General features: G+C 32.4%; 1 protein-coding gene across 1 annotated transcript; it reads left to right on the plus strand.

The window, feature by feature from the left end:
* The first annotated feature begins 4445 nt into the window (after positions 1–4445).
* LOC111626312 lies at positions 4446–25128 on the plus strand. Its single transcript, XM_023369634.1, has 8 exons — positions 4446–4556; positions 15354–15432; positions 16308–16375; positions 21784–21863; positions 22396–23133; positions 23730–23823; positions 23905–24018; positions 25009–25128. Exons 2-8 carry the CDS (start codon positions 15375–15377, stop codon positions 25126–25128), a joined length of 1272 nt encoding a protein of 423 aa, XP_023225402.1. The 5' UTR covers positions 4446–4556; positions 15354–15374.
* The last annotated feature ends 534 nt before the right edge of the window (positions 25129–25662 follow it).

Here is a 25662-nt window from a genome sequence, read left to right on the forward strand (position 1 = left end):
GATTACTGATGTTCTATCAATCTGATTGTCACTAAAATGAGCAGAACAATGTTTTGAGCATTTGCTAGGTGTCCAATTTTCTCTACTGATTGCTTTAATCCATAACAATCTTTGTACTTCATTGTGTAGAAGGCTAACAAAATTATCATTTATATTAGTCTATAAATCTGTTAATACCTTAGTAAATATTTTCTATAAGTCTCTATCATTCATATTTTACTGATAAAATTCAGTGGAAATGTATGAGTAAGTATATAATAGGAATATAGTGTACTCATGAAGTGTATAATAGGAACATATAAAAAATATTAAAATTTTTTAAAAAGATTCCTGTTAAATAAAGTGTCTAATTAATTTAATTATTTGCAATTAGAACGAAAAATTAACATTTATCAAATGAGCACGTGTTGCAATAACATTAAAAACGTCTGTTTAAAAATTTAAAATAAAACATCGAATTCATTAGCTCCATGTTAGAATTTTATAGCAGTTTTCTAATAACAACGGTAATTTTCTGACTTCGTAACTTTGCGTCAAAGAACTTAACACTGGAATTTGTTGGTGAACGTGTAGATTTTCGTCAGATAAATAACAGTGTCGAGTGTTCGCATAATCATGTAAATGAAAATGAATCTTATTGCTCCACAGAATTTGTATGAACTACAGGTAACCCCCGTATAACACGGGAGTTACTTTCCAAAAAATTGCCGTGTTATGCGAATCCGTGTTATATGAAACAAAGAACTAGCGCGAAAAGGGGGTTAGGTTCCAAAAATTAAAAAACATGTTGTTAAATCCTTATTTAAATCGGATTTATTATTCATTTTTTTCATAGGTAAAATATTGATTTATTATTTAAGTAAATATTTTACCAGAGTATTATTTATTTTATATGATGATCTCAGCTGAGCATCATCAACTGGTAACAGTTTGTGGGTGCGTTCGTTAATAGCGGTCGCTCTGCAATGGGAGTACGCTGCTGTTTGTAGGCATTTAAGAACGACGGTGAAAGAAAGATGGCGGCACCCGCACTATCGATAGTATCGTGTGGAGAAATCTATAATTCTAAAATGAGCTTTTAGAGGTAAAAGAAGAGTCCCAATTGTAAAATTTAACCATTAAATGGATTATTTGTTGAAAGAGCATTCAAAGTAGCCACGAAAACAATTAGAATGCTCGCGCGGAGTTACGCGGAGATATAAAAAAGAACGCACCCTTTATTACATTTTATGTTGTACGAGGGTTTTACCCAATTCCCGAACCGTGTTAGAGTGAATCCGTGCTATAGAAGTGCCGTGTTATACGGGGGTTACCTGTATGCATTATCAACCATCATCCGAGTTATGAATGTCGTGACAAATTTTTTCCGCTTATCATTATCACCAAAAACCAAATCGTGACTACGGGATATGCTATATAGGTAAGGTGACCAGACGTCCCGCTTTTTAACAATTTGTCCCGCATCCCGCGGCGTTTTAAAAAAGTCCCGAGTTTTGGAAAGATTAAGCTTTGTCAATTATGTGTCAAAAACTTATATCTTACGTTTAAGCTTCGTAAAGATAATTTTGTATCAAACGTATCAGTACCAAGGTGTGCGTAAGCATCGAAAATAAAGAATGTTGCGCCGACAAAACCCTTTGTATTCGTGGCAAAGGCCGACAGAGAATAGTTTGCGGCGTGCAGCTGCAGCAACGGAGCAGCGCGTGTTCACAGGCTGTCCAAACAAGCGAACATTTTGTTCGTTGCATGTTACATGAACGTGTTTTTTTCTACCGTAAATAAAGTGTGGACATCTAATAAATCACAATTAAATGTTGAGACTTTGAAAGCCATATGTGTGAAATATAATTTAACAAATTCTTGCGAAAAATTTCATGACATTTTATACAACGACAGCAATCTACTAAAAAATTCACTCAACTGACTTGTGAGAAATATGCGAAAGAATAAAGAGATTTTAAAGATTTATAATAGTATATATATGACGGCCGGATGAGGGACCCGGGAACGAATCCGGACGGGTTAAGGAATCCCCAGGAATTTTTCGGGGGATGGTCCGTTCGGATATGTCGGGCCCCGTCCCTCACCACCCGGTCTCCCCATTGTGGACCTGGCTGAACCCATAATGGGCCTGCTATAAGAGGCCCTCTTAGTGCCCACAGGGCGGAAAGAGTAAAATATATATATATAATTTACAAATATATATACTATATTGAAATAAAAATATATATATAATACAATATAATTTTGCGTTCTTTGATGATAAAATTTTGTTGCTCTAGAACAATTTTTTTCAACAAGACAACCCCCCAGTCAATTTTGTCCCGCTTCACTTATCTTAAAATCTGGTCACCTCATATATAGATAGATAAAAATACAAGATTTTTCGCAGAACTTTCCACATTGTCGTATATGGAATGTCAAATTGCCGTGATATTGCACGTGTACTATTACTGTAGTAAGGATTTTCTATTCTCTGTTCCACTACTGCAGTAGCAACATCTCCCGTTTTCAGATATCTAATCGACTTGCGACTCCATTTTGGTTTTATAGCACAAGTTCCAGTCTCCTCAAAACTCAAAATCATTTTCCTAAAATTCGCCATAGTAAGAAAACCTCTTCCTTTAAGTAGACTACTTGAATTACCTTTAAATATTGAAATTTTTTAAGCGCCGAGTTGGCATTGCTGTTTCGGTGATAAAAAATTTTAATTAATAACAAGTAATGCAAAGTACTGGGACGGCCGAGGCAGTTATGGCATCATCCTATTGCTTTGGGAAACCCGGATCAAATCGGGATGTCGGAAACCAGAAATATTGTGGGAGTGGTCAGTGCTGGATATGTCTGACCCCGTCCATCACTACTCAGTTACTCCAATTGTGGGCCTAACCGAATTTATGTTGAGTGTGATTTAAAGGCTCTCTAAGTTCGGAAGGGCCAAAATCCGAGGAATTTTTCGGGGGTAATCTGACCTGATACTCCATCTAGTCGTCCCATTGTGGACCCCAATTCTAGATTATTTTTGCCCCGTGGGTACTAAGACAACCATTTATTAGAATCAAGTCCCTCATAGGTTCGGCCAATCACACAATGTGCGACCGGAAACCCGACATATCCAGGGGGCAAACCATCCCAAAAAATTCCTAAGGTTTTTTGACACTTTTCTATCCCGAGTCCACTAAAATGGTAGATTTTGATGGCCGAGCGGTCAAGGTGGCAGCCTACAACTGTGGGGGACCCGGGATCGATCCGGACGGTCGAAAAATTCCAGGAATTTTTCGGGGGTGGTCTGACCGGATATGTCGACCCTCGTCCGTCACTACCCGGCCGCCCCATTGTAGGCCTGGCCGAACCCATAATGGGTTTACGATAAGAAGCCCTCTTAGTGCTCACAGGGAGGAAAGAGTTAAAATAAAAATAAAAAAAAACTAAAGCGGTAGACTACACTTTATCCACTAGGCTATCCAAAGAGTTAAAAAAAAAAAATATATATATATATATTTCTTCGGCTCTAGGAGTATTGATTTACTTACTCTTACGCCAAGTTAGAGATGATTTACTTACTCTTACGCCAAGTTAGAGATGAATTTAACCATAGTTTTTCTTCTAGCTATATAATTTTATTGTTAAATTCGGGTGAAAGAGACGTAGTTTGGTAGCTGAATTTTTTCATCTATTATAAAAACTATCCCATCTCGATAAAAAGGACTTTGAGAATATCGGAGTTAAAATTTTTAATAATCGCCTATAGAAAATGTGAAACGAGGGAATAAAAAGTTATAAAAAGGCTCAGTTCTGTTTCCGATCAATTCCGGAGTCGTTTCAAGTCTCTAGTGGCAGTTTTCGAAGTCAAAACGATGACTCGACTATATATAGTGATAAATGATCGTTCGAACTTGCTCTAGTCAACATGGAAAACGTGATGTAGCTGATACAGCTTTTGCATGAAAGGACACCGTAAAGCTAAAGTGGGTCTATTTGCTGCGACTGTACATGTTGGCGCGGACAACCATAAACCTTACGATTGTGTCACTTGTCTTGCGTTTTTACTGCTGTTCTCTAACTGGCTTTCGTCGTAAAAATGCTCGAGTGTGAAACACATGGTGACCGAGAGATTCATCTCTCTGGAGGATCCTAATTCATCGCGGTCCACACATAAACATGATAAAAGTGAGACAGTTTCTCGATATCAGGCGATTACCTATACTTTATAATACTAAAAACCCCTTTCTGGCATCGAACCTTTCGTAAATAGTTATAAATCTGCTTTTAGTTCTTTATAACTTAAAAAAAAATTATACATANTGTTTTATAGTTTATAATAAAATAAATGACGAAAAAGAGTGTTATTGTTTATGTGCAACCTCCTTTCTGCCACAAAAAGTCGATTTACCGAAAAATTACCGAAATCTACCGAAAATTGCCTAAGGAATCTACCGATGGCAAGCAAATCGGCGTGGCAACACTGGTAGAGGGAGCGCGTCATTCAAATCTTACGTTTAACGTTCGTTTGGTATAAATTGTAGTTTTAAAAGTATATAAACAAAAAGAAAAATGTAAGTTTAAATATGATTTTCTATTAATATTTTAATTATTTTACTTAAAAAAATCGTTTTTTTTTTATTAAAGAATGCAAATAAGTTATTTAACTGATTTAAGTTGAATTTTATTTGATACGAATTTGGTTAGGTTAGAATAAATTAAATATGTTTGAATTGTCTTATTGAATTATGCAAAACTATATTTGAAATATATATATAATTATAGATTTTAGTAGAATAATAAAGCATTTCATACTTTAATTATTATAAATTTCAAGTTTTTTTAATTGTATTTTTATTGCTATTTAAGAAGTGTGATTTGGATCAAAGCTTTATTTTTGCATTTGTCATTCATGCTGACTGTTTCCAATAGGAACCAGGCATGCTTAGTTGATAAAATTCATTTCAGTTCTGATATATACTAAATAAGATTTTATTCCTATCAAAGATCATTGGTTTTTTTGCAAGAGCTGTTTTATATATATATGAAGATTCATTAATTCTAATTTTATATCCATATATATATATATATATGCAGCCAAGCAGTAAGGGATGAGAACCAACATATCCAGGAAAATCTTGGGGTTTTTTGACTGACCTATTTCAATTTGTTCCTGGGTTCCCATAATATATGCTGACACCTTACCCCTTAATCACTTGGATTCATTAATTCTAATTTTATATCCATATATGTATATATATATATATATATATATATACATATATGGATATAAAATTAGAATTAATGAATCCAAGTGATTAAGGGGTAAGGTGTCAGCATATATTATGGGAACCCAGGAACAAATTGAAATAGGTCAGTCAAAAAACCCCAAGATTTTCATGGATATGTTGGTGCTCATCCCTTACTGCTTGGTTGCACCACTGTGGGCATGGCTGAACCCACAATGGGCTGATAAAAGTCTTCTTTGTGCCCCAGAACAGAAAGAAAAGTTCCCTAATTAGATATTGTTTCCAAAATTCGTATATCCTTTCCAACAGTTCAAATACAACCAAAAAAAGGTCTTGTTACTTAACCTAGCATTGACAAGATGGACTTTTGTAATGTTAATGTTGTTGTTGGTTAAGTTATGGCAATGCAACACTTGGGTGATCTGCCTAGGGGATGCCTTCCGGGAGGTCTTTTTAAGGGAAACTGGCCCCTATTTAAGCATTTCAGACGTGGAGAAAACCCAGAAAACTCCACATGGCCAGCCCATCCGAGCGAGGCGCGAACCTGCTACCTAACTCCCAGTGTTCAGGGTACGAAAACTGTTTGAGCACTGTAACGTTAGTGACAAGGTGGGGTGTAACAAACCCCATTCAAAATAATGTTTCTATTAAAACATAAATGTTTTTTATAGTTTAAAGTAATTTATGATATTTTCAGTATGTATAAATTGCAAAAAAATATATGACAAGACATTAGTTAAATAATCGTAGTTGTAAGATAAATATGATTGTGGTACATATATAAATATAAAATTACAAGTTGAATTGTTTAAATAATGTTATCCACAATTGCTGGATTTCTATGGTAGGTGCATTGCATGGTGGTATTGCAGATATATAGAGGTTCTCCCATATAAATAACTCCCTTCAATCATAGAACTTGTTAAGTAATTTGGTGTGTGCACCCAAAGTGGTAGATAACCTTGGTCTAGTATCCTTTTAGATAACTCAGTTGCTAGTCTGTTGTTTTTAATATCATCATGATGTTTCAGGATATGGGACTACAGCATTCTAGTAGTAGTCCAATGTAAATAATTTTCTCCTGAGAGTACGTATTGTAACGGAATTTTGTAGACTTACAATTCTTCATTTAATGTGAGCTTGTCTCTATCATTTCATAATGTTCTTCATAGTGTAGGTTGGGGCTATAGGTAAAGTAAAGCCATGTTTTCTAAAAAGACATGCTACTCTCAGTGATATAGGGCCTAAATACAGTATTGGGGTTGTACTACTATTATTTCATCCTTAGTGCAGAGGAACATCTGTGGAAACAACTTGTTCTTGACCCAGTTACAGAGATAACAAAACCTGGAAGGAGAATAACCAGCATTGTTCACCATCCTATTGAAAAGTTGTAATTCATTGTTTACTAATGTCTGGGTGGATGGAAGGAGTGCTCTGCGAATAAAAAGAAGTAATTGCAGAATTTACTTAGTGATAAGGCTATGAACTCTGATATATTTTTAATTTTATAGAGATGGTTTAAAGTCATTGTAGATATCAATGATTTTTAGCAGAGATAAAATATTGCTATATATCTTTAATATGCATTCATTTTAACATTTTAATTTAATTTCATTTTGTTCTGTATTCTATTCACATGCCTTAGATAACTTGAAAAAAGTCTGTTCAGATAACTGAAAGTTTGAAAATTATTTGTATTCGATTCTTTTTTGCCTGAGAATGGTGGCTGTAAGCTATCGAAAGTACTAGTGAGTACGTCTTAATTATGTTAATAAATCATGTTTGTAATGCCTCTACACTGTTGTGTTAATTATTTCATATTCTATCTCATAAATCTAGGAGACAAAATGCTAGTTGTATAAGTCCAAAACAATCCAATGAATTTAATCAATTTAGGACGTCCACAGTATTTATCATAAACACTATTTTAAATTTTATCCAAGTCGATTCATTAGTCATGAGGGTATTAAGGATCAAAGTTGGCACTTTAACGTTACATGTGTGACAGAGCAAAACTGTAGAGCATTACCACATGTTATGATGAGCACCTTTAGTCCTCTCTTTTCAAAAAGAAAACTCTACATTTTAAACATGGTTTTAGAATATAATTTAATTTTTTGAACAAAATTACGACTTACTTAAGCCTGTAACCGATGCGAAATTGTAAAATATTAACACACAAACGTTTTCGGAACACCTTCCGTGTTCTTCCTCAGGTTTTTCAAACTGGATTTTTTTTTTATATTCTGGAACACCACTATGAAATTTTTTTTTTTTAAACGAATGATGATATTTCGAATGCTCAGTGTCCATTGCGCACGTGTTGTACACGTTGTGTTCCCGGTTGTTCAGAGTCCCATTCAATCTTCTAATCATTATGTAATTTCTCTCGCTATTCATACGATGTAGTATTCTAGCCTTCAACGTCATGTGTCCCCCCGCATCATCCGGTGTTAAATCAATCTTTACGAATCATTATGCAANTTGTACACGTTGTGTTCCCGGTTGTTCAGAGTCCCATTCAATCTTCTAATCATTATGTAATTTCTCTCGCTATTCATACGATGTAGTATTCTAGCCTTCAACGTCATGTGTCCCCCCGCATCATCCGGTGTTAAATCAATCTTTACGAATCATTATGCAAAACGGCCTGCCAAGCATACGAAAGAGCCATCTACTCCCGTGTATTAATGCACTCCGATGAAGTGTGCGCCTTAAATATCTCCACAGCCTCTAGCCATTTGAGGTGGTCCATCTGTGTCGTTTTAACTATTAACGTTGCCCCTGCGAAGTCAACTGTAATATCCTTCCAAGATTCATGCAGTACATCATGCTATACAGAAGATACGTAGATGACGTTATTGTTGTATGGAAAACATCCCCAAACTTGGCACGATTTGTGGAAGCTATGAACGATAATCCATATGGGCTAACACTTGAGGTGGATCAACACAGCAACACTAATGTCCACTTCTTAGATATAAATATCAAGATTCAAGGACCCAACATTCACACTTCAGTCTATTCTCATTCATCTACACAAGAGGCACTTAACGAAGAGTTAACATGCATTGAGAAGATCGCTGTTATGCATGGCTACCGCAATCTTGTTCCGAGAATCGTAGAACGCCATGAAAGAGCACTAATGTCACACAACACCTCTAGGACGACATTAAGAGACAACCACAGCATTGAGGTGGAAAGAATTACATTCAACCCTATCTTGAGATCGGTACACACAGCTATAGCCAAAAGACGTAATGTCTACATTGCTTACAAGAGAGGCTCAACTATGTTTGACATACTACGTAATGGGAAGGACCCGTCTGACCCGATAAAATTGCCGGGAATATATCGGATCCCTGTTAGGGATGAAAGATTCGACAGAGATTTAGTTTACATAGGGTCTATGAAACGCTCGATGGGGGTAAGAATGAGTGAACACAAAGCAGACATACGTCACAACAGAGCCACCATGTCACTGTCGGTGTATGCTTCTGACCCGGATATTACAGTTGACTTCGCAGGGGCAACGTTAATAGTTAAAATGACACAGATGGACCACCTCAAATGGCTAGAGGCGGTGGAGATATTTAAGGCGCACACTTCATCGGAGTGCATTAATACACGGGAGGAGATGGCTCTTTCGTACGCTTGGCAGGCCGTTTTGCATAATGATTCGTAAAGATTGATTTAACACCGGATGATGCGGGGGGACACATGACGTTGAAGGCTAGAATACTACATCGTATGAATAACGAGAGAAATTACATAATGATTAGAAGATTGAATGGGACTCTGAACAACCGGGAACACAACGTGTACAATGCATGCGCAATGGACACTGAGCATTCGAAATATCATCATTCGTTTAAAAAAAAAAAATTTCATAGTGGTGTTCCAGAATATAAAAAAAAAATCCAGTTTGAAAAACCTGAGGAAGAACACGGAAGGTGTTCCGAAAACGTTTGTGTGTTAATATTTTACAATTTTGCATCGGTTACAGGCTTAAGTAAGTCGTAATTTTGTTTATACAACCCGGTGTGCTTGTAGGAGTTATTTATTAATTTTTTGTTTTTACATTTTTACAATTTGCATAGCTCTAGCTTTACATGAGGTAAAGAAGTCATATATCAGTGTGAGGACCCAAACAGGGTCCGAAAGAAGGCAATTAATGACTTTTTGAATGAGTCAAGTTTTGTAGCATGAAAGAGCGAACTTAAAGATCGGATTTAAACAATGAACCTTTTGTCTTGTTAAAAGATTTTAAACAATAGATAGAGTAAAGTCGAGGAAAACGAGGTTGGAGAGGAGTCGTGTTCCGACGAGACGTTGACCTCTCTCGCGCTCTTTGTTGGGTTTCAAGTTGTCACCATGTGACGAGGAGAGACCAATGGAGCAGCGATGGTGGTGGAAAAATCAATAAAACTGCATTTTCAGGAACTTTACGAGGTCTTGGGTTTTGGTGTGTAGTGCTCACCTGCTGGGATTTTGTGCTCACAACACAGAGAGACAACGTAGGCTCTTTCGACGCCCTAGGAGCTGGTTTCGCCAACCTGTCACGTCCAGAATCGCCAAGGTTCGACTCGTCAACCAAGGACCTCTGTACAAGTGCTGGTGCGTGCCCCGGGGCCATCGTCCTCTCTGTCCAGCGTGCCGAAAAATACCCAAGGACTGACCAAACAATCGAACTTTTCCGTTTTTATTGGAACTGTTATAGTAACCCGTCGTTGGATAGGCTTGCGCCTGACATATTGAATGATTGTAAGAACAATTTATGTATTTCATTAAACGGTTTTATATGGTAAACCTGTCTCAGTGAGTCATTCTGCGCCCACATGACGGAATTGATCGCTCGGCTGTCGAGAACACCTCACCCCAATCGGCTGACCTCACATCAGTATAAAGTGATATATTTTTACTTTTATAGAGATGGTTTAAAGCCATTGCAGGATATCAATGATTTTTAGGAAAGATTTATTTATTAATTTATCTACAGTTGGAAACATTGGAGACGATTGGATTCCACCCCCCCTGATAACAAGAGGGGAAAAACCCCCCAATAAAATAGTAACAAAGAATAAAAGACATACTAAAATTATAAACAGAAAAAACACAATTACATTATGTATTATACAGAACGGATTTACACTTATTTTAAAAAAAAGTTAAAATTACGATATAGATACTGTTCTACAGGATATATATGAGAGGTTATGCAGTAGAAAAAAGATTTTTGTGAGAGAGAAAGGTGAAAGAATGGGATGAAAAAGCAGGATGTATTGTAAGTTCTTACAGTTGGAATGCAGAGACTTAACCAGTAGTTTGAAATTTGACCATTAAAGTATTTAAAACATAGAATGCAATCAAAGTATTTCAAACGATCTGTAAGATTAGGAAGACCAAGGTGAACTTTTGCGACATTATGGTTATTGGTATAAGGTAGATTACAAAATTTATATATCAGGGAATAAACTTTATCTAATTTGGATTGTACTTTATGAAACAAATAATTGCCCAGACAGGTAAACAGTAATCGTCAATTGACTGAAAATTTGCAAAGAAAATGGTTCTGAATACAGATTTTGAAGAAATATTTTTACAGAAATGTCAAATAAAGCCATAAAATTTACAAAATAAATTTATAAAATTTAGGGGTCAATGTGGGTAAATATAAGACAGCCTGAAAAATTGGTAAATATGAGACAGTTATAAAATTTGACTTAACCTATGTCTGATCTGTCCTGTACTAATACAAAATAAAGTTTATTTAGTGCTTTTTAATATAACTTTTCTGAATGTATATGACTATGGTTTCATTGAGACTTTTTAATTTTTAAGAAACACTAAAAAAAATAGGTGCAAAAACTTTTCTGTCAGTTCAACTGTATATGTCTGCAAAAGACATTGATATTTAATTAGAAATTTGTACGTAGTATATAAATGCAGCTTTCAGCTGTTAGTTGTTTTTATTGTACAGTGGTACCTCAGGATACGAACGCCCCAGCATACGAAATTTTCAGGATACAACATGAAATTCGAACATATTTTTGCTCCATGATATGAACAAAATCTCACCATACGACGTTACATTAGTTTGCAGTGCGCCATTTTTTATTCACTTCTGTTCATTGGTTCGCGTTTGCTTCATCGTGGAAGGATCTCGTTTGATAAAGGAAATCTTGAGGTATTATCAGAAAGTGACTGATTTTATTGAAAAGAAACATTCCGAAAAGGTTCACACTGGCCGTATTGCTGCTCACAGTAATGACGTTTACCTAAGTCATTTTAGAAAAATTTTAAAAAGCAGGCAAAGCCAAACCTCTTTGGATAGATATTTTACCAAGTGACCTCTATCCAGTGAAAGTGTGGATGGAAGCGAAGGAAAGAAAGCAAAAAGCAGTGAATAAAAATTTAAAAAATATATATAAAACAACACTAATTTTTTTTCTTTTCTAAATTATTTTTAACTTATTGTTACATTATGTTATATAAGTTAAGTTTTAGTATCATTTCCCTTCTTTCTCTCTTCTGTCACCAGTTTATACCTCCACCATCGTCTATCCTCAAAGGTAAAGTGCAAATAAAACTACATTTTTTAAATCAATTATTATTCTATTATGGTTATTTATACGTTTACAACTACAAAATGCATTTTTCAGTGTTTTCCTTACTAAAGTTTTTTTTTCAATGTACTACTGAGCTTTAATTTGAGTGTGCTTTTCATGTTGGAATGAATTATTTGGTTTTACATGTAATCGTATGGGGAAAAATGATTCACCTTACGACATGAAAATGTCGTAAGGTGACCCTTACGACCTTACGATCTCAGTTACGGAATGGATTAATTTCATATCCTGAGGTACCACTGTATATACCATCTTTTGTCTGAGTTTTGTGCATTTCAAAATGAGGTAGAAAATATGACACACCATAGGTAAAAAATGAAACACCAGATTTTATTTACCAGTCATCAGTTTCCATGGAACTTCTTTTTTATTTAAGTTCAGCCTATTAATATTTTTGAAATGTAATGTTTAATATTATATATATATATAATAACACCTAATTTAACTTAATGTTAATACACAGAAAACAGCAGGGCTATTATTTTATTGACTTCATTATTTTTATTCCATGCAAATTAAATAATCAATTGTTCCTAAAATGTTTTATTTTGGTGTAGTCCTATTTTATTTAGACTAAGCTAGTTAAGTAAATTTTCTTTAATTAGTGGTAGGCTTATTACTTTTTTTATGTTTCTCAATAGGCCATTGAATAAAGCTTTGTGTTTACTATTAATAATTCATTATAGGAGAGGAGAAAGGGAAGTAATTTGTCTTCTGTTGAAGGAGAACACAGTGCATCCAAAATATTTGTGAAAAAAGTGTATTTACTAATTTGCATTATACTGTATTTTTCCTTTTCCTTCCTTTCCTTTTCTCCTTTCCTATAGCCCAGGGGTCGGAATTAGCGGCTCGTGAGCCGCATGCAGCTCTTTGCATAGACGTTTGCGGCTCTTCGGAAATAAACTCCAATTTCATCTCACCTCATTTCACCGCAGCCTTATAACATGAGTTTTGAGATAGAGCCGCCGAACAAACTTTGACTTGTTCTCCGTCCGCACATAACCACACTCGCGTTGATCAATATGAGTCGCATAAGAGTGGTAGCATTTGAAGCATATCTATATATATATATATAACCCATTGAACGCGTGTCCGTCCATCCATGTAACGTTATGCCGAAAACGGCCACTAGAGGCATCTCTGTCGTGTGTCGTATTTCGCACATTTAAATTAATATGCGGTTCTCTGGTACTTTTGTTATCCTGTTTTCATGACAATTTGGCTCTTCTCAGTTGACAAACTGCCGACCCTTGCTATAGCCCAACAGTTCCCAATTAGTGGTACGCATACCCCTGGGGTATGTGAAATTGTGTTAAGGGTACGTGCGGCAATCTAAAATCGGTCGATTTAAAATTTAAATGCGTGAGATGAAGCAATCAAAAAAATAATGGGTGGACCATCAAAAATTCGGCAATTTACAACATGATGTCAAATGCACAAATTTGTTTATTTATAATTAAAAATATTCTCAAAATTTCATTTTAAAAAATGCATTTGTGATAATACCTAAATGAAATTCTTACATAAGAAACAAAAATCGTACAATTAAGACAATTTGTGTTAATTGTACAATTATCAATATTATCATATCAGCGAAGCGGCAATAAAATATTTACTACGATTTTACACAACATACCTCTGCGAGAGTGGATTTTCGTCCATGACAAACATGAAAAGTAAACATCGTCACCGACTTCAACTCAAAGATGACTTTAGACCAGTGATTCTCAAACTTTTTCGATCCACCGCCCCCTTTGTTCCATAAAGTTATACCCAACGCCCCCTAACCCATTTTCTCTTGTGTGAGAAAAGGATTGAAAATATTCTTAGGAAAACTTTTCTATGAATCTCCACTTTGTGCCCTTACTGTACATTGTTGTCATCATCTGGAAACCATTAAACGCAATGTTTCCTCTTATCAGCCCCAATTTAGCCGTTGGTCACCGTTCAATACCCTGCCTCTATCATAGATCTATTCATCGCGCCAGAAGGGGGCGTTATTGCTTACTTTGAGAAACGCTGAGCTAAAATAAAAGTCAATGTGTTAGAAATATTCAAGTTGTGACCTTCAATAAAAAATAAAAAATATATAAAATGTCAACATTTTATATATATTCCGTCGAATTTTTATATATAGAATTTGTCTGCCGTCGCCCCTCTATATTTCCTTAACGCCCCCCAATTCTCTGAGCCTTCTACTGCCTCCCTGACAGCCTCCAGCGCCCACAAGGGGGCGTTATCGCCCACTTTGAGAAACGCTGCTTTAGACTGAAGCTGACCAAACAGCAACCAGATTTTTCAAAGTTGTGCAAAGAAAATCATGCACATTAAAATTAAATAACTTTATGTTATTTTCATTATTATTAGAATTGTATTTTAAAGGTAATAAATGTAAAAAAAAAACTTATTCTATTTATCATTAGCTGTCTACCCACAGCTTCGCCTGCATTATATCGAATTTTCTTGTGGAAGTAAGATATTTTCTCGCAGTAAAATGTAGCCCATGTCCATCTCCAACATGTAAGCTATCTCTGTACCAAATTTTATTAAAACCTGTTCAGTGGTTTAGACGTGAAAAGGTGACAGGCAGACAGAATTACCTTCGATTTTATAATAATAGTGTGGATTAATATGAATTTCTGCTATAAGGGGTACGCAAGTTTGAGCTCTTTCTTGAAGTGGTACGCAGGAAAAACTAATTGGGAACCACTGCTATAGCCTACTGAATTATTAACCCAGTTTAGTTATCTTTTTATTATCTGTTTGTTGGAGGCTCTTGAAATATCTTTTTATTTTTTAAACATTTAATTTAGGTATATACCATATGTATTTACTATTAGTAATATAAAATAGTTGGTATTGTAATATACTTTGTTCAAAAAGGTTAATAAAATCACTTAGGCCTAGGCCTACGTCTTTAAAATTTTGTTTTATTTTACACTTTTATATTGTACACAACTACAGCATAATTTCCAATGATAAATATTTAATCTTATCTATTTACTTTAATTAAAAAATTTCATGTGAAAATGTCAAGAAAATAAGCTGTACGAAAAATCATTTTTAAAAATTATATATCTTGGGAACTAAATATCACAGAGCAATGTTTTATACAAAAATGGCTTGCATTTAACCTGTAGTTCCTGATTATTAACCTCCCTGCTGGCATAGGCAAGTCCTTATGGTGATATAATGGGTGTCTCATATTTTATCTTTTGAAAGAAAAATATGAGATGGAAAAAAATTTTTGCTCAACATTTCTCATACATACAGAAAAAATGTATACTCCATTAGATTTTAACACCATCTGCAGAAGTCATGCATTTTTCTTTGTAAAATACTGATCCTAACAAATGCTGTTACAAAAGTCTTGAAGTGTCTCATATTTACCAACATTGACCCTACATTATAAATTTTAAAAATTTTCTAAATAGAAATATTTCTACTTGAGTCATAATATACGTAAATCATTGATTTATTTTTATTTCAGGTTTGTTCTCACAACTGAAATATGGTTTTCAATGAATTAGTTACAAAAACAAAAAATGAACAAACAAGATGTATAAAAGGTAATACTATGTTAATAATTTTATTGATATTTAAACTTCACACAATGTCATACAGTTGTCCCTCTATAGTCCGAGGTTTTTTAATCTGACATGCTCAGTAGTCCGACACACCTCCTGTCAAGGTACCTGTCCCCGTTACGTGTCTGCTTGCACAGAAGCATGTCGCGATGTGAATCTCCCCATCCAATTCTTACTCGATGACACACATTTCGTGTGTTTTATGTGAACAGTTCTGTTTGAACAGTTGGAGTAGAGAATATTGTAAGTTACTGCTAGCAAAACAATGCAAAATATGTAATTATTTTCGGTAATCCGGACACTTTTGGTAATCTGACACACCTTTGGTCCCATACCTGTCGGATTATCAAGGGACAACTGTACTTTTTTTTATAATAGATTATACCAGTTTAAATGCATCTTATAATTTTCTAATATATGTTTTATGTTCTATTTTGTAATGACAGAACTATGTTCTTTTGCATATGTATATTAATGAACATAGACTCCATTGTTATTCTAGAAAAGATTATAGAATACTGTTATTATTAAGTTGTTAGGTGATATGATATTTGTTCTAAAAATATTGTAATTAAATATAATTTGTAATTTATTAAAGAAAAGTTTGTAATAATAATTTAAATTTACTAATAATAATTAATTTCTGTATGAATTTATTTAATTATAATTTTTTTGATTGTTGTGTATACATTATATAGATAATTTTAATTAGAATGTTATATGTTGTTTATTATATTCACTAAATTTACATTCATAGTTTATAATTTATATTTATTATTATTTTTTTCTTATTTATTCTTTTCAAATAATGTTAACATTATCATGATGTATATATATATGCATTTTATTTTCTTTAGTTGAAGATTTTAATGATCTTTTTTATCCTACTGGTAATATCAAATCTGAAGTTGTCACCATAATTTTGGTAAGGGTATAAATTTGTATAATTTATTTTAATAAATTTTAAACACAATTATTTAATTATGAAAACACAATCAAAATTATTTAGATAAATTATTTTATAATTTTTAAAAAATACTTTTAAGTACAGATAAACTATAAAAATATACTTTAAAAATTTAGAGAATTTCTCAATAAAGTTTTATAGTTTGCAGTTAAAGATTATGGAATGTTATTAAATGTATGAACATAGAAACACAGAAAACGAAATTTATTTGTTGCTCAGTAAAATAATCACGACAATGGAATCAACATAACTAATTGATGATAAACAATGAAAATATGCAACAGCTACAATAGCTTAAATACAAAAGTAATATTTCATGTGCAATTTAGAGCAACCATAATTGACAAACTTGGATTACCAACTATCTCAAGAACTTACAAAATATCATAATGTAAAGTACTATATGAATTTTTATACTATGTGCCAGTAAGGTGTTTGGGACTATCGCTGAACTTTATGACTGTTAACTTAACGAGTACTTTACGCGGGTTTGCAGTTAGTATGCCAGGTCTGGGCTTAGTGTGCTCCGGAAATAACTATGTACAAGGGTCAGTAAGGAACTCAGATATTTAATATTAACTCAATTATTCACTATATACAAATTAGTAAGAATCAAAAACAATTTATTCAATGAAAAGAAACAATTAACAAAACCTGACAAAAATAATACAATCTACTCACTATAACTTATGAACCATTTCCCGTTGGAATTTGACAATATCAATCAACTTAAACTATGTACAAGGAATCTTACAAACTACGATCCTATCTGTCACCTCAATACTAGGAACCTTTTTTTCTTTATCCACTTTCCTTTGAAATACTTCTATTGCTATCCTCAAGACTTGTTTCCAATCTCTCTCTGGAATTCACCTCGATCTATCCCTGTCTGGGGCTCACCTTGCTTGTCTTCTCTGGTCATGCTCGTTTTATACTCTGAAGTGATGTCACAATTCTTTCTGGAACCACTCCCCTTATTTACATACTTAACTTTTAACAATAAATTTGCATGTCTTTTCCTGGGAAGCCTAGTTTCCGACATTTCTCACTAAATCCTTTTACATTATTCTTTTTATTACATTTTTGGGATGTTTATTTTATCAAGGTTTAGCGAGTTCTCTACTTTGTGTGTGTGTGGGGTGTTCCCCCTTCTTTCTGCGGAACTTCTTTCAAACTTCTGCCTGGGAGCGCAAGTGTGCGTTAGTTTCCTACAATGCTTCGTCTAGTCAGTGAGTTGGTTTTTTTTCTTCATCTCTTTTTGTTTCTTTTTTGTTGCTAAGGTGAATGGTGAGGGAACCTTCATCCTAACTAAACATAAACCCCAAACAAAATAGAATAAAAAGCAAAATAAAATTAAATAATATTACAGCTTGGTTCCTTACAATAAAAACATAAAAAATTACTACACACCCAAAATGCAAAGCAAATCAAATCTAACTTTATGCAAAGCTGCTTGATTGAGGATTATCACACTTTCTAATTTAAATTTTATAATAAGATAACCCCTTAAGTTCCCAGAAATTTTTGATATTAATGTAATTAAACATAAAAAATACTTAAAACTGAAAAAAAATGAAAGAAATGTGTTAATTTTGAAGAAAAAGCTTCAAACTTTATTTTCCTTTGTCTCACCTTTCTGTGAAATTTGACACCGATGAGTCATTGTTTACACAGCTGGATGATCTTGAACACAGCTGGAGTCGGATTTCCCGGGACATTCTCATAGAAGTCTCGGGAGGCAAAGGGTTTGTAGTAGGGTGAGTAGTAGCTGGCCATATATTTTTAAATATTTTAAAAAAATTCAAATTTTAATTGCGATTTCCGACCCCCCAACTTAATTAAACGTGTATATAATAAAATCTATAAATTAAAAAACTATTGGAGGTCATTTTTGACATCATAAAGTAGCTTTAAATAGCTTTACCAAAGGAAAATCTGTGCACTACAACTTTAGAACGATTAATTAAATTTGATAAAAAAAATCCCATTAAAAACAATTAAGCCTTAATTGAGCCTTATCAAAGGCTAATTAAAATCGCAATAAAATTTTTTTGCGCAGGTAAAAATTTTTGAAAAAATTTGGAGACTTAAAAAACATTCCAAAAATTCAAAAAAAAAAATTTGGGGGGCCGAAAGGACCGAGTTTTATGTAAGGCTATGTAACCTGCCAGAGTTAACTCGGGCGAAGAACTTAAGGCGTTAAGATGAAGTAATAATAATGTCAATTCAACACAAAGATTGCAGTATTTGCTTGGTATAATTTTTTATTCTTTTGAACATGGTTAACTATCTATATATTTTTGTAAAACTTTCTTAATAATGTCATAATTAATTAATTGATTTGAAATGCTATACACCTAAACAGCATTGTATTGTGGAACACACGTACAGAAACTGATAGCAATAAACATACCATATGTTTCTATATTCAACGGTTGACTCAACAGTGAGAGAACAACGTTTCTAAATGGACTGTTGAGTTCTCCGTTGTGACTAGTGACATTAGCGCTGTTTCACCGTTGAGCTCAACGGTCTTCAACAAACTAACATGGCGGCTTCCATGAAAAAGTAAATTTCGCTTATAGAAACTATTCATTCGCTGCTGTGGATGCTGTAATATGGACAGATTAATGAACGATCTGTATATGATAAAACATGTGATTGCACGATTATGTTGGATAATTTGGTCAATATTGAAATACAGTTGACCCTCCCCATAACACTGTTGATAATTCCGTTTTATATGAATTCCATGTTGTATGAGTCACTTAGATTTTACAAATACATGTGCCTGACTGTGAACAGCTCATGTATTTGTAAAATCTAAGTGAATTCCATGTTGTACTCGTACAACATGGAATTCATAGAAAATGGAATTATCAACAGTGTTATAGTGGGTTGACTGTATTAAGATTTTTTTCATTAGTCCAAAATTGATTATGACCGATATTTGGTCCTCTAAGTCTTCCTAATGATATAAATATTCAAGAAATTAATTAAAATTATTAAAGAAAGACTCAGTATAAAAGAAAATGATACAGATATGGGTTCATTTGAACAAAAGGATTTATTCGAATAATGTTAAGCAAGTTACTTTAATTATTTAGCAAAACAGTCACAATCGCCACCTTCTCGTTACTTAAGTCAGCCATCTTGAAAAGCGACCTCTCAATGAAAGTGCTTCTTTTTTCTGCAAAATGTGATGTCAGATCGTTCAACAGAGGGACTCAACGGAAAATTCACTGTTGAGTCAACTGTTGAATATAGAAATGTATGGATAGTACATATTCAATGTAGGCTTGTGTGGCCTTGAAAATTGTATCCCATTGCCATCATTATTTTTCATGTTCAACTTATACATAGTACGATCCAAAAGTTCGGGGACTTGGCTTAAAATTCCTTACCTTAAAAAGTTTATATTGCCGATGCACAACCACCTTCAAAGTAATCACCTTGGGCAATGATACACTTTTGCCAGTGCTCATATAACTTCTGCACTGCTGGAAGCCATTTTTTGAAACCTCCTGTAAGGCCTCCTGCAATGCTGCTCTCACCTCATCTGATGACACAAAACGGTGTCCATGCAAATGCTTTTTCATTGATGGAAACAAATAAAAATCACACAGGGCTAAGTCCGGTGAATAGGTGGGGTGTGGAAGCACATTGATTTGAGATTTGGCGAGAACTGTGTGACCATTTGGGACCGATGTGTAGGTGCGTTGTCGTGCAGAAGGTACCAGTCTCCACTTCGCCAGATCTGCGGCCGTTTATGACAAATGGATTCCCTCAAACGATGTAAAATGTCTAGATAATTGAGAGACCAACTCAACATTTTCTTCGTTCTGTGAAGTCGAAGGTCGGCCAGAGCGTTCATCATCTGTGATGGATTCTCGGCCCTCTTTAAACTTTTGATTTCACCATGGTAGAATCACTGTACACCTTTCTTAGCAATTTTAAAGTCTTCATAGATGTTTTACCTAAATGCTGACAAAATTTAATGTTGCAGCGCTATTCTTGATACTCCATTTTTATTACGTCGCAAAACAAAGGTAACTATCTCCGAAAAAAAACAACAGCACTCGCGGTTTAATCATGTGACATGGGCGAAATCAACCTGAACACGTAGGGTGGTTTGATAGAATCCATTTCATATGCTGTAACTTTAAATACATGCTTTTGTTGTCATACATTACTGCAGTCCCCAAACTTTTGAATCGTACCACGTATATATAATATATAAAAATTACATTATATTTTAAAAAAGATAGTATACAGTAATACCTCAACTTACGCTACCCAAATTATAAGAACCCGGAGTTACGCGATTTTCAAATCTTGTCAATTTGTCTTTTGTTTGAGCGCCAAGCAACTCTCAATTACTCAATCCCCCAACACTATTGTTTGGCTTACATGTTAAGACGTGTCGCACGGAATTGACACATAGCCACAATTTATTTTGTGTTATTTATTTCTGTGTTTGTTATATCTACGGAGACTCGAGAGACTCTGTGTGGTGATTTGTTGCAACCGTGAACGAATCAAAAGATGAGATAAGATTAACGAGAACATTTATTAGCTTACATACATCCGACTTGGGTTTTACACAAATTGCAAAATTATACCCTGACTTACACAAATTCAACTTACGCAGTTATAGCTTGGTCCCACCTATCGCTTAAGTTTGGGGTATCACTGTATTTTAAAAAAGATAACACACACAATTACTAAGCTACTGTAACTGCTGCAAATTCATTGTACTGTACATCATTAATAGGTTATGTTGATTCAGTTGTCATGATTATCTTTTCTCTATATGTATTTCTTTATACCTTTTGCATAAGAGAATGAATCTTAGCTACCATATTTGGTTAATTATTAGTCCTGTAGTAGTTTGATATTCAGGGATGTCAATATCCTATGAAGAATCTAAGCAATTTTTTGAAATGGATGGTACAAAGTAAAATTGGTCAAAATTCCATTGAAAAGTGATATTTTTATGAATGATAGGTATTGATATGAAAACATCTCTGCTACCATTTAATTCAATATTATGTACTGTTATTAGTTGACAAGTATTGCTATATAATTAACTTTAGGATTATAAACATAAACATATATTATTCATTAAATGTAATAAATCTAAAAATATTCATATATGCTTGGCTGGTAAAGAAATTTCATAATTTTTAGTCTCTACAAATAAAATGTATATCTTTTTTAATAAATTCAGAAAAAACTGGGCATCATGTTTGAACAGTTATTGCATTGATAAGAAATCTTTAACTGAAATTAAGTTTTCTGAATTAATAATTTTTTTATCATGATTTACTAATAATTGATATAAAGAATATATTTAATTTTTTTAGTCTTGTGATGGTAATGAAAAAAATTATCAGAAATCTTTGGACCAAAAACAAAACATTTGGCCTGACATACTAAAAATCAGGTATCATGATATATAGTAAGTATAAATAAATATTTATACTAAAATAATAATCCTTTTTTGCTTTTGATTACTCACAACCAGGTTAAAAAAAACAGTTATGTTGTTTTATTTTATTTTATTTTTTTTATAATAATTTCTAGAATGTAATTTTTTTCTATTCTGAATTGGACATTGCCATTTAAATATATTGTATTTTAATCATACATATATCCAATTAATAAATCATAAAAATATACTATGTAATATTTAAAAGCAAGATTCTTATATAATTTTATAACGTGTGTGTGTTATAAAATTATACATATAACAAATATGTTATAAAATTCATTACGTGATGTAATGAATTTGTAATGAAATTTGAGAAATTGATATTTATTAGTTATGTATATAAATTTTTCAAATTTTTAATCCAAAAATTTGTTAAATAAGTTTTTGAGAGGTGAAATTTTTACTATAATTATACATAAGAATAAAATTTTTAATTATATTATTACTTATTTTATTAAATATACATATTTTTATCTTTTAATAGCTATAATATTAACTCATCCTGTGAAGAATTGGAAGCAAGTATTATTAATCTTGTGAAATTTGATACTATTTCATCATTTTGTGAAACAAGACTGACACCAACAGAATCTCAAAAGCGGATAGAAAAGTCTAACAACATGGTTCGTAACAGACAGAAAAAGAGAGACATTTGTGAATTGTTATTTACAAGTCCTGAAAGACATAAAATGTTAAATCAAAATAACCAGCAAAGTAAAAAGTTTAAAAATGTTCGTAGTGATTTAATGCCAACAACAGAAATTAGACAAATTTCAGTTATTTCTAGGAAGCAAGATAGAAAGAAGACTGTAAAAGCTTGTTTTAAAACAGATTTCACATTAAAATTTGAAAATCTAGCTTGTGATTCAACAAATATAAACTTTGCTGAAGTGCCAACAGGGTGTCGAAAACAGTTATTTGTCAATCATTCTATAACTAATGGACATAAAGGAAAATCAAATTCTGGAAATAATTCTATTACAACATTAAATCAGAATAAGCCTTTAGGCTGGAGTATTAAAAAGAACCGTCCTAATGCTATTATTAAACCTATCTTGAGTTTAGATGCAAATAAATGCATTTCTTCAAATGAAGAGATTAAAAAAAAGCTTCCACTAAGAAAAGATATACAGAGGATAAAAGTTACAAATACAAATGATGATACAAATTCTATTTGTAATGGAACAAGCCAGGAAAATTTCAAATATCATGAAGAAAAAAGGTATGTAGTATTTATGCCTTTGATAACATAGTGTCTGTATGAACAAACACTGTTTTCAGGATTAATTCAATTATTAAGCCACTAATAACAATACTACTAAACTATATTAATAATTACTGTATAAAAAATTTTGTTACTAAATTTCATATCTACTAAAAGAGAGGATGTTCTCTTGATTAAGTATTAATTTTTTCTTAAGAAGGAAATCGCAAAATCTAATTTAAAATCATTTTTTATATGTAGCTTATAAAATTTAATCTTCAGGATAAAGTTGTAAGCAAAAGTAATTAATTACTTCAAAATTTTTGAGCACAAAAAAGTAATGCTTTAGGGACAATGAAGACAAATGAGATGATATAATTTAAAAATAAATCTATGATAATAGTTTTTATAAAACCTTTAACTTATGAAAGAAAGAAATAAATAAATTTTTTCATATTTTATTACTGTTTTGGCTCTTTAAATGTACAGATTTTATTCTATCAGATTAATTACTGGATAGTTCATTAAGATTAGACATTGGCTTAAGTATAATTTTTAATGGCATAATTATAGATTTCAATATTTCATCATTATAAATATTTTTTTTTTTTTAGATCTTCAAGTTTTAATTCTGAAAATTCAGAGGACTTGCTAAAAGATAGAGAATCAGAATTATCTTTTGATGAATTATCTGAAAGACACAAAAAAGTAAGTTGTCTTATTACTATATGATAAAATCTTTTTTTATTTACAAGTAACTTCTCACTAAGATTAAAATTATTTATCTAGAAATTACGAGAAGCAGTTGTAAATGCTTTGGAAAAATATGACATTACTTTAGATCATCCTTTATTTAAAATATATGGAAGAAATTTGTTTGCTCTTTGTAAAGTTCACTTAAAGGTATGAAATTTTCTTTAAAAAGTTAAATTAATTATTACCATTTTAAGATGTAAAGTATTTTCAATGTATTGATAATTGTCATTTAATAAATTTAACATTGTAGAAAGATTTGGTAATAATGTTTAGTATAAATTTCATTTCTTCAGTTTTTTGGTATAAAATACAAGAATATCTCATTTAATGTGACTTCATTCAGTACATGATTCAATTAATGTGGAATGATTCATTATATTGAAGTCACCGGTCACTATCAACCTAATACGTACAAGACAATTTGTAATTGTACTGATAAAAAGTGGATCAAAATCATTTTTAAATATTCTATTGACTTAGACAACTTTCTTTTAAAATAAAGTTATATCCTTTAAGAAAAATGCAGATATATTGTACAGACCATTTTGTATATTTTGACCAGGAAATTACAATATTTGGTTGGGGCTCCGGAAGTTTAATAAAGTTTAAGAGCCTCTTTTTTGATGATGTACAGTGACTTTATATTCAACAAACTTCTATTTCCTTCACTAAGTAAATAGACTGGTCCTTGCTACTGTGCATTTTTACAGCCAAGTCAAGGTTCATGAAACAAGTTGTACCTATACATAAGCATGTATTTAGTGAGTAAAATATTAAAATAATGTAATATATACTGCTGACACAATGTGTGACAACCAGTTTATCTCAAGAAGAATTAGCAACACTAGCTGGCAGTCACAACTACCCTAAACATTATTTTGATTAACGACCTACCATTTCTTGTGAAATCAGTTTAATGCTGGTATATTTTATTTGGTCAAAGCAAAAATCTTTATACATCAAATTTATTAGAATCTTAAATAATTTAAAACATTAATAGACAAATTATATTTCATTGACTTATTTAATAATGACATAAGTTAATCAAATAAATATTTTATAATTGTATGAAATAATTTATTTAGAAATAATATTTTTAGAATTTCTTATTTAAACTGATGTTCAAAATATTTTCAGAATGTTATTGGTAAAGGCCGGACTAGTGTTCAAATGAAATTATTAGCAGAGAACCATGTTGAAGAGGTACTTTTAAGTATTTTTAAAATATCATTGATGTTTTCTATAGAAATAGTTTAAGTTAAACTTTATAATTTTTTCTAATTTCATATTTTATTTTATCTATAAGAAATGTTTTTTTATATAATGGAATAGTTTTTGTCTATTGGAAAATAAATATTGAATAAATGAAAATTTATTCCTACACATTTACAGTAGAGTGTCATTTGTTTGGATAACTTATTTTTTGGATAACCAATTATGTACGAAAAAATATATTAATTTATCCCGTGTTGAAATTTTTCTCTGTTGTGTGTCGCTTTGCGTTGAATTTTCGTCGATGTTAAGCCTAACGAAGACTATTGTATCGTTAAAAATTATTTTTTTATTTTGTACAAACAAAATAAATATATTTAAAAATATAAAAACAATAAAAAATTATACTTCAGAAGTTAATTTAGTATCAAAAACGTAAAATATTTGAGTAGCCAAAGAAATAGCCAAAGATTACAGTGCCACAGCACTGGCGAAAATTTAAATTTGTCAACTGGAATTCCTTCAGATAACCGACGTTTCGGATAACTGACCTTCGGATAAACGACGCTCTACTGTATT

Source organism: Centruroides sculpturatus, unplaced genomic scaffold (genome assembly GCF_000671375.1).
Source record: "Centruroides sculpturatus isolate CEXI.00-Female unplaced genomic scaffold, Cexi_2.0 scaffold182, whole genome shotgun sequence".
NCBI lineage: Eukaryota > Metazoa > Arthropoda > Arachnida > Scorpiones > Buthidae > Centruroides > Centruroides sculpturatus.